This window comes from Anneissia japonica, unplaced genomic scaffold (genome assembly GCF_011630105.1).
Source record: "Anneissia japonica isolate Jap-2015-1 unplaced genomic scaffold, ASM1163010v1 scaffold6792_len961167_cov158, whole genome shotgun sequence".
NCBI lineage: Eukaryota > Metazoa > Echinodermata > Crinoidea > Comatulida > Comatulidae > Anneissia > Anneissia japonica.
In genome coordinates this window covers 674,724-688,799 of record NW_022701523.1, presented here as the reverse complement: position 1 = coordinate 688,799, position 14,076 = coordinate 674,724, and the positions used below count along the sequence as shown (strand labels likewise).

General features: G+C 34.4%; 1 protein-coding gene and 1 long non-coding RNA gene across 3 annotated transcripts in view; one reads left to right on the top strand and one right to left on the bottom strand.

Moving 5' to 3' along the window:
- LOC117103581 (protein mesh-like) overlaps positions 1-13,166 on the bottom strand; it is a 34,026-nt gene extending 20,860 nt beyond the window's left edge. For both annotated transcript variants that reach the window (XM_033244164.1, XM_033244165.1), the window contains exons 1-8: positions 13,043-13,166; positions 9,242-9,538; positions 8,802-8,939; positions 7,968-8,130; positions 7,417-7,680; positions 6,426-6,717; positions 1,123-1,410; positions 45-319 (exon numbers count right to left, since the gene is read on the bottom strand). In XM_033244164.1, coding sequence (XP_033100055.1) covers positions 45-319; positions 1,123-1,410; positions 6,426-6,717; positions 7,417-7,680; positions 7,968-8,130; positions 8,802-8,939; positions 9,242-9,538; positions 13,043-13,165 — 1,840 coding nt within the window. In that variant the 5' untranslated portion in view covers position 13,166. The remainder of the gene's footprint in view (positions 1-44; positions 320-1,122; positions 1,411-6,425; positions 6,718-7,416; positions 7,681-7,967; positions 8,131-8,801; positions 8,940-9,241; positions 9,539-13,042) is intronic.
- Positions 10,659-14,076, top strand: part of LOC117103584 — a 5,948-nt gene continuing 2,530 nt past the window's right edge. Inside the window, exon 1 of the long non-coding RNA XR_004444616.1 lies at positions 10,659-10,860. This is a non-coding gene — a long non-coding RNA (uncharacterized LOC117103584). The remainder of the gene's footprint in view (positions 10,861-14,076) is intronic.

Here is a 14,076-nt window from a genome sequence, read left to right as displayed (position 1 = left end):
CAATTAGTTTGCATAGGCCTAAACTATATTTAAGCTGGGCCTACCAATTGGCGGCGGCACGTAACTGGTGCAGTCATCTGAGGGACGCCTTTCTTTAAAATGTTCGCAATCCTCGACATGATTCGAATAATAACAACAATATCGGAATGGTAGAATGTCGGCTGCAAAATGGGACAAGTAAGGCACTTGCCCAGCTACTCCGTGTGGGGTCATGGCTCTGTAATGGTGCCGATGAAAAAACCCAGCATATAGTTCATCTTGTATGTTGAGCAGTTCACCATCAGACCCGTAACAACACTCTAGGCCACCACCGGACTCACTGTAAACAATAATAATGGTAATAACAGTGCAAACATTGTTGACAAAATTGTACACATGTACAAAATATATTTAAAAAAAAACATTAAAAAATACCAATGTACAAGACACATTTTATTAGAAACAATGAAAACTTCCAATAAACATTTTAAATGGCCAAACATAAATAAATAAATTAATAAATTAAAAAAAAAATGAATAAATAAATATAATTAGAACTATCGTTCAGATCTAAACTTCAGCAGATGCACATAAAAATCAGTAATTATATAATTTATTAATTTTTATTATAAAATTAATGATATAGTAGTAATAGTAGTAATAATAATATAATATTAGTAGTAATAATAATATAACTATAATACTATAACAATAATAACCTAACGGTGCAAGTTGCATAAAAACATTACCAGTGTATTTATATTGAAAAAAAATGTATTCAGGGCTGCCCCATTGGTCTCCATGTTGGGGAGAAAAATATCTTCGATAAGAAATACAAATTTAATGTAATGTTTAAAGGATGTGAGACTAGATTAATAATCCTTTAGCCCCACTACCAAGTTTCAGTGGTGCTTTGAAGGGAATTCACACACCGCCTGATTGGAGGTAACACACTCGGGAATGTATTCAAAAGTTGCACAATTTAAATAGCAATTGCTAACAGATAACACGCAGCGAATTTGACTCCACTTATTGGAAGCAACTTAATTTACGTGTTTTGTATTTAGATAGAACTCTTGCTTTCTACTTTTTTGATACATAAAAGGTTCTATAGTAAAATGAATAAAAATATTTGGTTCAAACCTTGGTGTATTTGCTCGAGCACATTGATAGTAATCAAAAACCTCACAACCGTAATAGTAATGGTTTGGCAGATAACACGCTGAGTGTAAAGTGAATCGACCAATGTCGGCTACCGCCTGCTCGATGGTGCACGGACAGTCTTGTGTGCTCATTAAAAAGCTGCCTAGGCTGTCCTCCAGTATCTTCCAATCAGCACACCAGGAATCACTTCGAAAGTCATAGAAAATGTTCTGAGCCGCATGTAACCAGCCTAAATCCATAACTTCACTCCAAACACCTGGCAAATACCTAAAGATACAGAGTGACTGATTAAATAAATGATCATAACTCACAACGAAACTCAAACTACGGTAGTTTTAACTACCAGCAGGGTCTTTTTTTTATACGGCAATACAATAAACAAGTAACAAAGAAAAAGACAAACAATTATTGCAAAATTAGCACAGATATGGACTAAAAGGACACACAAAGTATCAGTAGTTGATCTACGTTTATGTGGATGAGAGTTTTTGGAGCGACAACAGAAAAAGCAAGTCTGTTCTGTTACAGATATGCAGCAAAACAAGAACATATAACCAGTGGCACCGGGAGGCCGGGGTAACAAGGGCAAGCAGGGGCCTGCGATAACTAGGTAAAAAAAAATAAATAACAATTATTAAACGTATGCATTCATCCAGTATCATTCATGTGTTCATTGTAAATAAAGCTGACCGTTTATCTATTGCTAAATATAATTAATCGCTTCTAATTCGTTTTCATGAATATTTTCATGACTTCTACTTCAGAGTTTATGTTTACAATGTATCAAATAGTATTTTTTTTATGTTATTAATTAATAAGTATAAAAGACTTGGACCATAGACATTGTCAATATACATACAAGTTACAAAATATGAATATACCTGATTGAAAATCGATTGCCAAATAAACACTGAATTAATTTATTAAACCAATGGCGGATTTTAGAGGGGATGGGGGGAGGGGTAGAGGCCCGGCACCCACGTCAAAACATTTAGAAAAAAGGGAAATTCCACTAAATTTTAAGACTAAAGTGCCAATTCCGGACATCCAGAGATGCAATAATCATAAATGTTTTTATCTCAGCCACCATGGTTAGGCTGAAGTAGATAGACCGTCCATTGTGGAAGTCCTACTCTGGGGCCCTTTAATTTAAAATTCATGTATCCGCCACTGTAAACGTTGATACCTATGTTTTGAATCTTTTCAGCACGTTTGAATATTAAAAGGAAGCATTTTACTTTTCTCGTTTCTGTACTTCATTTTTTACGACCTGGTAAAATTAGTCCTCTAATCCGTTAAAAGGCCGTAGCTTCCGAGACGGGGGTGGGGGAATCTGCCCCTCGATCCCACTGGGGCCCCAGGCGGCCCAAATTCCCCAACCAATTAGACCCCGGCAGGGAAGATTCCCCGGGGCTAGCGTCCACTCTCGGCGACCCTGCAGATAACCTGAAAGATTGCAACTTTCTTGTGTAACGTAACGATTTTCGTGAGATGGATGGTTGTCCATTACAGGCATTTTATGATAGAGAAGAATAATTTCGAAATTTAAACGGAGCCAGTGATGGTCTTTGAAAATAGGTGAAATATGGTGTCAAAGTTCAGTTAGACAGAAAACATGTGTTACTGAGTTCTGAAGCCTTTACAAGGGTCACAATCCACCTTCTGAGTCTGATAAGTGACGTGATTTGTATGCGGCACTAGCGTTGTTACAGTTAACGCTCGATTTAATACACTTTCAAGATGGCAGCTCGGTGACTGGTATTGCTGAGTGTATCTGTTGTAACCATAATTGTTGTTTCTGTATTTTTAACATTTCTTTTACCAAATCACTAAGATGTTTCAAATTTCGTCGGAAGGCGTTAAGACTTCATACATCGAAAAGCATGAACGATATGGATGGAAGCGGTTTGGCGCAGCGGGAACGGTTTGGTTTCCCAACGTCGAAGTCGGGGTTTCAATCCCTCGCTGTTCAGTTCGCTTGTGTCCTTGAGCATGGCACTTTATTTGCATTGCTTCTCTTCACCCAGGAGTATAAATGGGAACCTGGTGGGGGTTACTTGCTCCTGCGCTGATTACCAGCAGCAACACTTAAAATGTGGACCCAATCACCAGGGAAAAAAGAACTTCAGCGCTTCGTAACTGAAAATAAATGCGCTATATATAATACAAGTAACAAGTTACAAGATATTGGATTGGATTTAACACGAAGGATAACACATGAAAGTATAAAGAAGACTTATTTCCAGTGGTGTCCTTCTAGTGGTGAATGGGCAGTAAACATTGGGGGACAACCCCTACTCTTTTCCGAAGAGTGTAGTGCGTTCTTTAAAGTGCACATGGGCCATAATGCGCACATGACCAACTGTTTAAACGTCAAATCCGAAGAGTGTGCGCTATCGTAACTTGCACATCAGCTCTCTAGCTGAAATACAAGCAGAGCAGCGATCAGACTTCAACCAGGGACCAAGAGAAATGTTCACAATACACCAGTGGGTACGGTTAGTAGGTGGCCTGCTGTCTGCTGCTGTGCACACATACATGGGTTTAAGAAGTTAATCTTAAGACTCGCTGCAGTCATACTCATAGTCAAAAGAAAAATCTAGCACCATATACAATACTGCCCTGTCATGGAAAACTCACCTAACTGCATTTAACAAAGTTCTCTGAGATAATCAACAAAACGTGTTATTGTCTTCGCTCTCTCCACGCGTAAATAATTGAATCCTTGTTTTCACACGATTTTAGAGCTTTTATAAGTACTGTTCATTGTGTAGAACTTTAATTACTCTATATAATATGCAATATGTCACCAATATGTCACATTTATTGTTTTTTCATGACATACCGGGTCAATCACATGTAAGAAAAACACGAAAGACTCACTCAACTGCATTTGTCATGAAAGAATCAACTAAACTACAGTATTTATTGAATATAAAGACACGTTATATTATTAAATAATATTAATTTAAGATTATAAGTGATATTACATCAACTTTTGTGAGTAAATTTATGATTAGGCCTATTTTTTTTTTACTATGATGGCAGAGACAGAATAGAATACAGAAGCACGCATACTCAATATAGCACCCTGTTTATGATTGTCTAATCTAGGCCTATGATTGTAGATAATTAAATTTAAATGTGATTATATTTTAAATGAAAATAATTTAAAAAATGTTTTGCAATTGTATTTGTAGGCATTTCTGGCATTATTTTCGGACAATGCTCTCTTTATTTTTTGTCTTCAATGAATTCTCTGTTTAATCGTCTTTCTCTATTTAATATTTTATATAGATTGTTTTTTATAGTTTCCTTTTTCAGAAAATCATCCTATTTTGTCTTTCACATAAAATTGAATGTTAAGCATAAGAACAATATATGTTGAACTGTATGCAATAAATATAATAATAATAATAATAATAATAATAATAATATTAATAAATAATGATACAAATAGGATAATAATAATTAAGTTAATAAGTTTTTTTAGGTGGTCCTTAAAAAAACGTCAAGACCTTCCTCATTAATACATATTGGGAGCTGGTTCCATTATGGTTCCCTGCCAGAAAAAAGGATCGATATCCATATTTTGCTAGTATGACTAATGCCAAAAAAGTATGAGATAATGTTTCTTTAATACCAATATTGTGCACCAATGAAGATATTTTTTATAAAAATTAAATTGTGAAAGCGATATTATATACAATCGTCTTTCTCAATGATAAACAATATGCAGCACTATGCAGTTGAGTGGGTTTCTCATGATAAACTATTACATAGGCATTAAATGCCAGTTAAGTTAAGTCTTTCATAACATTTTGCCGTTGAGTGCGTCTTTGCTGACAAAAGTAACACAGACTTGTTGAGTGATATTTTAGTTTTTAAATTTCATATTATTTTCCGTTATAATTTCAAAAATCTGAATACATCACAAGGTGTGTTATGTCCCCCAAGTGCAAAACGCTGAAAAGGTGCATTTTGAAAAATTGTCAGTTGAGTGTTATTTTTTTCATGACAGGGCAGAATATTTCTGAACGTTACACTAGAAAATACATTTCAAAAGCCCATAAAACCTAATAACCCACCACCCTAAATGAAGTGATTTCACAGTGTGCAGCGACGGTGTATGCCTGTCCTGCCCTAAAGGGGTTGCCCTGAGACATTCATTTGTCTTAATGGTCAACATAAACGATTTAATTTAACCAATTATGCTAGGCATAACCATAATCATATGTGTAGACTGCAAATATAGAATACAGTCTGCATTTGGAAGTATTTCCGTGGTTCATTATTGTAGGATTGTGGATTGTGCAGACCCCCTGGCTTTGGCTGTTTATTAAAGTCACAGCTGAAAATTAACTTCTTTTTTTTAATGTACAGCGATAAAATATTACATTAAGTCAGTCAAGTTATTCTTTTATAAAATATATTCTTAAATAAATAATTACTTAGCAAGCTAAGTCTGCTCATAATTTACATAAATTTAAAGTAGGTCTACAGCCTCTCTATTCGGTATCCAATGTTTTGATTTAATACATACAGCATACAGATGACGTCACTACCCCACGTATCCAAGCGTAAAGAATGAATTGGATAGCAGAAGTTCCACACAAGATATACGATTACAGAAATCAATGTTTGGAGTAATAAAAGCATGAACGAGTCATTCAGCAGCGGGGCGTGAAATGTATGAACAAATAGATACAATTCGTATAAGATTAAATATCAAAATTTACAGACAGATGAAATGTGGTTCGGAAAGGTAAAATTTAGAGGTACCATAGTCATTCAAATAGGTACCATTGGCCCCCACAGTAATGGGATTGAGGTGCTACCCTAACATCAATCTCTGAGTTCCTCTATTTAAAATTCCTAGATCCGCTACTTTGTCGCCCACTGTCAACAGCTAGCTACATCTACTTTTCTGCTGATTCGTTACATCACATTATGTCAGTTGTACACTAATCAATTCTCCAGATAATCCCTGTCTTCGATTAGGTACCATAACTGTACCAAAAGTCCATTCCACTGGTCTTTCTATTTAGTTGAGTTATTTATGTTTTTAGTACTAATACTCTGTGTAATATTTATATTTATATTTTTGTGATATGTATTTTAAATTTTTTTTTATTGTATAAGCACAGGAATCAAGTTCTTGCAAGCTTTTGTATGTGACAATAAATCTGTATTGAATCTTGAATCAACAATTATTAAGAGAATAATTGTATTGATACTAAATTTGGTTATTATTACGATTCATGAAATAATATTTTACTTACAAATCGCCCTTGCTGTTCCACTTTGAAACCCGTACAATTCCGATATGGTCATCATAGTCTACAGGTATATCCATAGCTTCGAATTGGATCACACCTAAAGCTCCAACCACTTTTTCTTTTATCAGCGACCTATTCAAATTGACCTCTAAATTTTCCCAGTTTTCCGAATAAGTGAACAGTTCAATATTTACAAACTCGTAAGGTGTTAATGATGTGTCCCAGGATACAGTTACGTATGGTGAAAATATAACATTTTCTACGTTCACTGGAGTTATAGCATCTTCTATGTTCACTTAAAATAGAAAGGTAAGTTTTATATATAAATAATTATCAATAATGTTATTAGTGTATTATTAAATAAAAATTGTTGCTTCGTGTCTTTTGCAACAGCAAATAACTCCCTACTACAAAATATCAAGTGGATGTTGTTAAGATTTTAATATTTGTAGAGATACAAACTTTACCATAAAACATAAGATTATTATAAAAATAAACAATGTAAAGTAATCCTTATTTTAAACTTTGAAAACCGGATATTTTTGAAGATTTTACCTAGCAAAAGTACAAACACAGCTGTGGTCTTGTTCATTATCTGATCTTGGTTGTATGCTGTAAGCTCTTCTAGTATTCAAATTTTAAGAATTATATATAACTACCATCAGACAGATGAATGGTCATCAATCTAGATTGTCTTCCACAATATTTACTATATAAACATGTTTTTGATTTCAGGCTTAAAAGGTGTAATTATTATATTGCAAGAAAATATCTTAGTGTTTTTTTCGATTTTAATACGGGACCCCCCTGAATCTGTAAACTATATTAATCATGTTGGTCTTCTATATAGAAAAAGACATACTTCATACCGTTTATCAGGTTAAAGAAAAATAAAGTAATCATTGCAAGTACACAGCACAATGACTTTGATTTACTAAGCCGTATTTCCCCTATGAAAAAAAGAAACTTACGAAAGTGCATCAAGCACACTTACGTATGGTAAAAACGCCCTCAAATCCAAATGTTTGTCCATTCGACACAAAAAACCTGATTCGTCCAGTCTGGTAAAATATGGGCGTCACACATTTAGCTTTTAGTTCGCTGAGAACCACACCTTGAGTTTCAGGACCCGTATCATGGTCAATAAACTTACAGGTGATGTTGTGTTGAAGGTCAAAGCACGGACCTTGGATGAGGATAGTATCTCCGCCAAGCATGGAGCCAGAAAATGGAAAAACTGTTAGTGTTCCGGTAGTCACTAAAGTTATAAATATAATAGAAAAGATGAATAAATTTAACAACGGCAGTACTAAAACATAAAAAAGGGTGATGACGATAATGATGATAATTATAATAATATAAAATAAAAAAATAACAACAACTACGACAACACGAGGACGGCGATGATGATATTTTTTATGGTGATGACAGTTAAGAAAAAAGAATATAAAGAAAGCGATGCATAATTTACACAAGAAACGGCAAATATTCAGAGCTTATCATACTGATTCATAATAGGCCTACACGATCTAAATATCTGTATACCTTCATCTTTGCAACCGTCTTCGACAACGTTCTCTTCGTCAATTCGAAACACCCAGCGTCCAATTACACCAACGTTTGTTGTTGTCTCTATATCTACAATGGACTCACTTCTTGATCCAGGCACTGAATAGAAGTTTCGTCCATCACCAGCATTAAAACCTACCTATCAACAGTAACATATTTTATTATAAAGTAATTCTATTATATCAATTTCTAATAAAAAATTGAATGGACAAAATCTCCCTATCAATAACGGAATGTTACCTTTTTATATGCTTTGGCATAGACCCTTAATTGGCTGGAAATGTTTGTTGTAAAACGTCTGTAAATCAGAGAAAGTTATTTAATAATTTAAATGATTATTCAATAATTTAATTGATTTCTTTAAGGTTTTCCATATCCGTTTTTTCTCGAACTACCTGTGTGGATGAAACTACTAGTAGGCCTACTGCTCGTAATTAGAATACTTTATTATTTTGTTTTCTACTTATATATTATGTTTTTATTTAACTATAATTTAAGTTTTTTTTTTTTTAAATAATAAAATATTTAAAGGCATAATGAAATACGCCTTCTTGATTATATTTTCTCTTGACTAGGTAGCAACAAACTCTAAAACAAAATAAACCATTTCAGCAATTTATCAAATATTTATCATTTGTATCAATATTTAAACATTTTCAGAATGTAAGTAGCTAAATTCCACAACTGAATTGTTAACAAAGCCTATAAACAAAAGGTAATAGGACTTTTATGATTATGTTAATTTACTGTCAGCGAAACTGTATAGATTAAGACGTTCATAAAAAACGCATCAATTGTGTTTTTGAATACCTGCGCTGGCGTACCACCTAAGCCGGTGATCGGAGAACCACCACTTGCCGTGCCAGTTGTCCAATTGATGTCTCCATAATGAAAAAAAGTAAATGAATGACGGCCATTTGTCACAAGTATCGCCTGAAAAGTATTTCTCTTAAAAAGTAAAATATATGAGCTGTATTAGTCATACATTATTACATATAAACAAGTTTAGTAACTGTGACCATAAATAGAAGATTATTTACAAATATCGGCCACATTACTGAAACTTGAGTCATTATATTGAATGTTGGAACAAATAATACTCTAAACGTTTCAATATTGACTTCAGTTATGTAAAGAATAAAGGTAAAAAAATTCAAACTCATGGCCTCAATTTTTGTTTGCAGAGGTTTGTTCATTTAAAATTATTACTAAAACAATACAAACAATTTGAAAAAAAAAAAAAAACTTACTGGAAATGAGTTAGAAGAACCGTAATACGACACACTATACCAGGTAGCAATGAATAACCAAGTAGCAGTGAAATCATCCTGATCTATAAAGGTATTTCTCACTATGACTGTAGCTCGATCGGTCAGTTGTTCATTGTTTTGACGTAGAACTTCTCTATAGTAGACTTGTCCACCTTCTCTGGTGTCTACGTCAGCCCAAAATGGAGCTACCACTCGCCGATCACCATCCAGCGGAAAGGGGTCAGGGGTAAACTGGCTTACTTGCGTTAAGAACGATATGACGCCATTTGTATTCACCTGTACCGTTACCAGAAACAAATTTAATGTTATTAATGATATATAATAGGTTAAGTTATAAAAGAATATATATATATTAAAAGGCAAAATACTGAAAAACAACAATTCTGTGGGAAATAATGGCTAAAAGTTAAACGTATGTAAACAGCCAGAAATAGAACCAGAGCTTTCGGACAACACTAGTCCTTCCTCAGTGGCGAGTGAGTGAGGGTTGAAAAAGCCAGATAATATAAAATGAGAATTTCATGCAAGCATGATTGGAAACAATAAGCTGAAAAGGATCATATATAATCACATTGATAATAGGTTAACAATATTTTATCTCTCTACAGCCCTGTTCCATGAGGAAATTCAATTAAACATAATTATTTAGGGAGTGTGGAACTGTTTAAATGACATAATCTTTTCTATCGGCAAGAGCTCAAATAATTATTATTCACCATTGAGTTTGTTTAAGTATAATGAGTAGGATAGCATATTAATATCTAAAGAATACTTGTGAGTTGGTATCGTGATAGGTATTTCGCCTATGCCTACATGTTACGCCAACTAATATTTATTTTTTCAATTAATATATCAAATTTCAGGGTGACATATGTTACAATATTTCTCTTGCAAACATAGGTTGCATCGCTTGTTAACATTTTTTTTTTCAAATAAAACATTCGGCTTATTACATATTTTGTGATGGTTGCAAGCATTATGTTTTTTGTACATTTTTACTACTTTTGTTTTAGACAATGCAGGCCCGTATCCGGGGGGGGGGGGGGGTTGCCTTGGGTGGCTGTGTACTATTTATAACCAAAAAATGTGACCTTGTTCCCAGAATTATTATAAAATGAATCACATAACAGTACAGTATTAAGATTGTATGAATGTAGAAATGAGTTACAATAAGAATACTAGAGCGTTGACTCCACACGCGCAATCTTTTGTACTGCCACCAACATAACACAAGAAACATACACACGTTATATGCACGTTATCGTCTAGGTGTATCTTCCCCTAACTACCGGCCAATATGTCAGTGTATAGCAATGAAGTCAAAAGGCTAGAATGACACCCCGGTTAGACAAGTATAATCGTTCCTAGCGCTCTCAGAAATACCCTGAGACGAGTATACTCGACGCTGGAGCGCGCTCGTGTTAAACAATGGGGAGAAAGGAGCAGGAAATTAAAAAGCAAAAAGCTGTTGCAAAATCTTGCCAAACATTGGATGGCTGAGTCAACAAAAAATACCGTGAAGATAGGAATGAATGCCTACCACCCGATTTAGAAGAACAGTATGCGAACCAAAAGTAAGATGAACGGTTGTCCTGAAGGTATAGATTGATTTTAATAATGTTTTCCTTTGTCTTTGTCAACCCACGAACTATAGAAATAGAAATAGGCCTAATATTAAAGACAATTATTTAGCCAGTTGAAAATCATTTATAAAATAAAAGAAATTGGGAAATCTGGACAGATTTTCGACTCGAGGAAGGCGCGTATTTATTATAAATGACGTTCTGGAGCCTGGCGTTTAGTCGAGGAGGGAGAGGGACCTTTATTCCAATAAATAGGCCTACGGTATACTGTTTGGATACATTAATATTGTAAAGAGTTTTTTAGAGTTTTCTTTTTTTTTTTTCGTTTGAAATTCCGCAATAGAAGAATTTTTTTAGTAACTTTCATTTTAAAAAAATCATAGAGAATAATCAGTGCATCTCTGGACGAATCGAGGTGGTGTAACATGATAAACAAGAGCCTTGTATTAGTTGATTGCAAAAACAACTTAGGCAAGTACACCTTTTTTTTTTTATAAGAGAATAAGTACAGTTTTGTCCAGGCTCAGCGTTCTTATATTTTTTTTGCCGATTTCAGGCTCAAAGTATTCATATTTTGTTCTTATTTTAACTCACTTTTTAAACATACAACATTATTATTCTACAGCAGTGTATTTCTGTACTGTATTATTACAGTACTGTATTGTAAGTGTGCACCAACTGCAAATAAGGTAATGGTAAGGTTTGTTGGTTTTTCTACTACTACTAAAAAATAAAAACCTCACTTGTGGCATTTTAACTTAGCCTTAATTTATTCCTATTTTGTTCTTAATTTTTCCGCAATTTCGACAGCCTCATTCTTCTTATAAAATGTGCTCTTATAAAAAAAAATGTAAGTGATGTTGCAATTAAAACGTACAACGTTACTCGTATCATGATGATCCTTTTATACAGTATACCCCGTCACGGGTTCAATGGATAGATAGCGTATACATGCAGTATAATTATGCTTATACCTCTGTATATGTTTTCTGTCGATTCCAAGAATAAAACTGTTGATGAATTTGTTTCAAATGCTTCTAGTTGTTTGAATCAGCTCATTTACAGTCGCTTTTAATCCGCTCTTTATATCAAGCTTTTCTTCATTCATTTAAAAGCAGAATTGATTTTGAATTTTTATTCCTAATGGTTACGAATTTATACAGTAGTATTTTTCATTTGGGAAACAATTTGCTTGTTTCTCCGTGTCCTCCACTGGTAATGTTTTGATAGGCCCTATCGCTGTTTTCACGGACATATAGAGATTACATGATAAAATGCCTTCAAATTAGTCTACTAGGACTTAAGAAAGCAGATTTTTCCGGGGCATTCGGCCCCTGGACACCGACCGGGTACCCTGGGCGACCCCCTGGCCCCCAGCCTGGTTGCTCCCTGCGCGGCTCCCAGCCTGGTTGCTCCCTGCGCTCGCAAAACGCACCCCACCATTCAAAAGCTGGATACGGGCCTGCAATTCACCGTGAAAAAAAGGTTTTAAAGCAACTTCTAGGTAAGGGTTCACCTTAATATTTATAATATAAACAATAAAGTGAACATATTATGCCATGCAATTCTTGTATCTGTGAATCACTGTTCAAACCAATCCACATAACCTATTAACAATGCATGCAAGCAGGGGTTATCTAAGCATGGCTGGCCGAAAGTGATTTTGAGTTTTTTGAACGCTTGACTGACTAGAATGGAAACCGCTTCTCCAAACTACCTTCACCAAATAAAGACTATATACATACTTCGCAGCTGTAGCAACCCATCACAATGGGATGTTGCTATAAAATATATTGATAGAGTAGGTGTTGTACTGAAAAAAAAAATTTAGACCTATAAGCACAAGTTAAAGTTTAATCAGTGTGATTGAAAAAAAAAATGTGTTCAATAAAGGCTGCTGGTCACAGTATGAACTAATCTTAAGCCGGCTTCTCACTGAGGCCTACGGCGGTCCACCTTTGATGCCTGTGAGCTCAAGACGACGCACGTCTGCTGATTGTAGTAGGTGAGAATTTAAACGTTTGTGAGCGTGTCGTGGAGTGGCGTTCCCCATAGAATTGAGTGCCCGTCTTTAAATTAGTCGTTTATTGAAGACATCTTATCAAATTGTATTTTTAACATCAAGTATGATAAAAGATATACGGATACATTCGTATACAAGGTTGTTTCTAAAATACGTCTAAAATACAAAACTTACATAAAGAAAGTCATGGTTGTGATCGAAAAACGGAAACAATGTTGAAAGATAAATTATCCCAGAACTTCCATCATCATTGGTAGGTACAGCATTGTCACCTTCCGCCTCCCCGAAGGGAAACATAATATCTATGAAGATAAATGTATTTTTTCCGAAAAAATAGTGTGTACAATGAATACTGTAAGTAATATATAAAGGGTAAGTCGCAGGGTCGGGGGGGGGGGGCAGGGCCACCAGTCGGTATTTTCTACATATTAGTAGACTCTAAAATGGATTAAATAAGCCTTTGAAACCCATAAATTGTGAAAATTTTCGGGGGCTTCGCCCCTGCACCACTTTCGAAGCCTTTTAATCAAAGCTCGACCACGCCCAGTTTGCTTTCGTCGGGGAAATTTCACCCTTCGTCGGGAACCTTGCCTCCCCCTCCCCCCTTCTTTTAAATCTTGGCGCCATCCCTGGTATGTCGGTGAGTATAACATGCCTTCGACTAATTAATAGTCGACTAATTGGTTAACTGATCTATTTTTCTTTCTTAAAATTTAAAGAGATTGGATAATTGGAGATTGGATCCATCGCGAATTAAATATTCAATAATTGAATGAGTAGTTGACTGGTTGATTGAATGGATTTTATGATTGACTGGGCCAGTTGATTTATTATTTAATAAATTTATTAATTTGCTAATTGATTGATTGATTTATTATTTGACTTATTATTTTTCATTAAGAATAATAAACAAATTGTAGTGTTGTGTAGAAAGCTAAGAAAATATATTGAAAAAAATAAAAATAAAAAAAAGAACAGCTAAGAATGGGTGACCCATACATACGAAAGAAAAAAAATAGAAGAAAATAATAATAATAAAAATAGAATACAATAGTGGATGTCTGAACGAATATTAAGAATGGTACAGAGATGTATTAAGTAATTATGTAAGAGTATTGATATATTTACCACATTAAGCCAATTACCATTATTACTAATATGCAATGACCGTTAAAATGAGTGTATATATACTATATATACTATATATA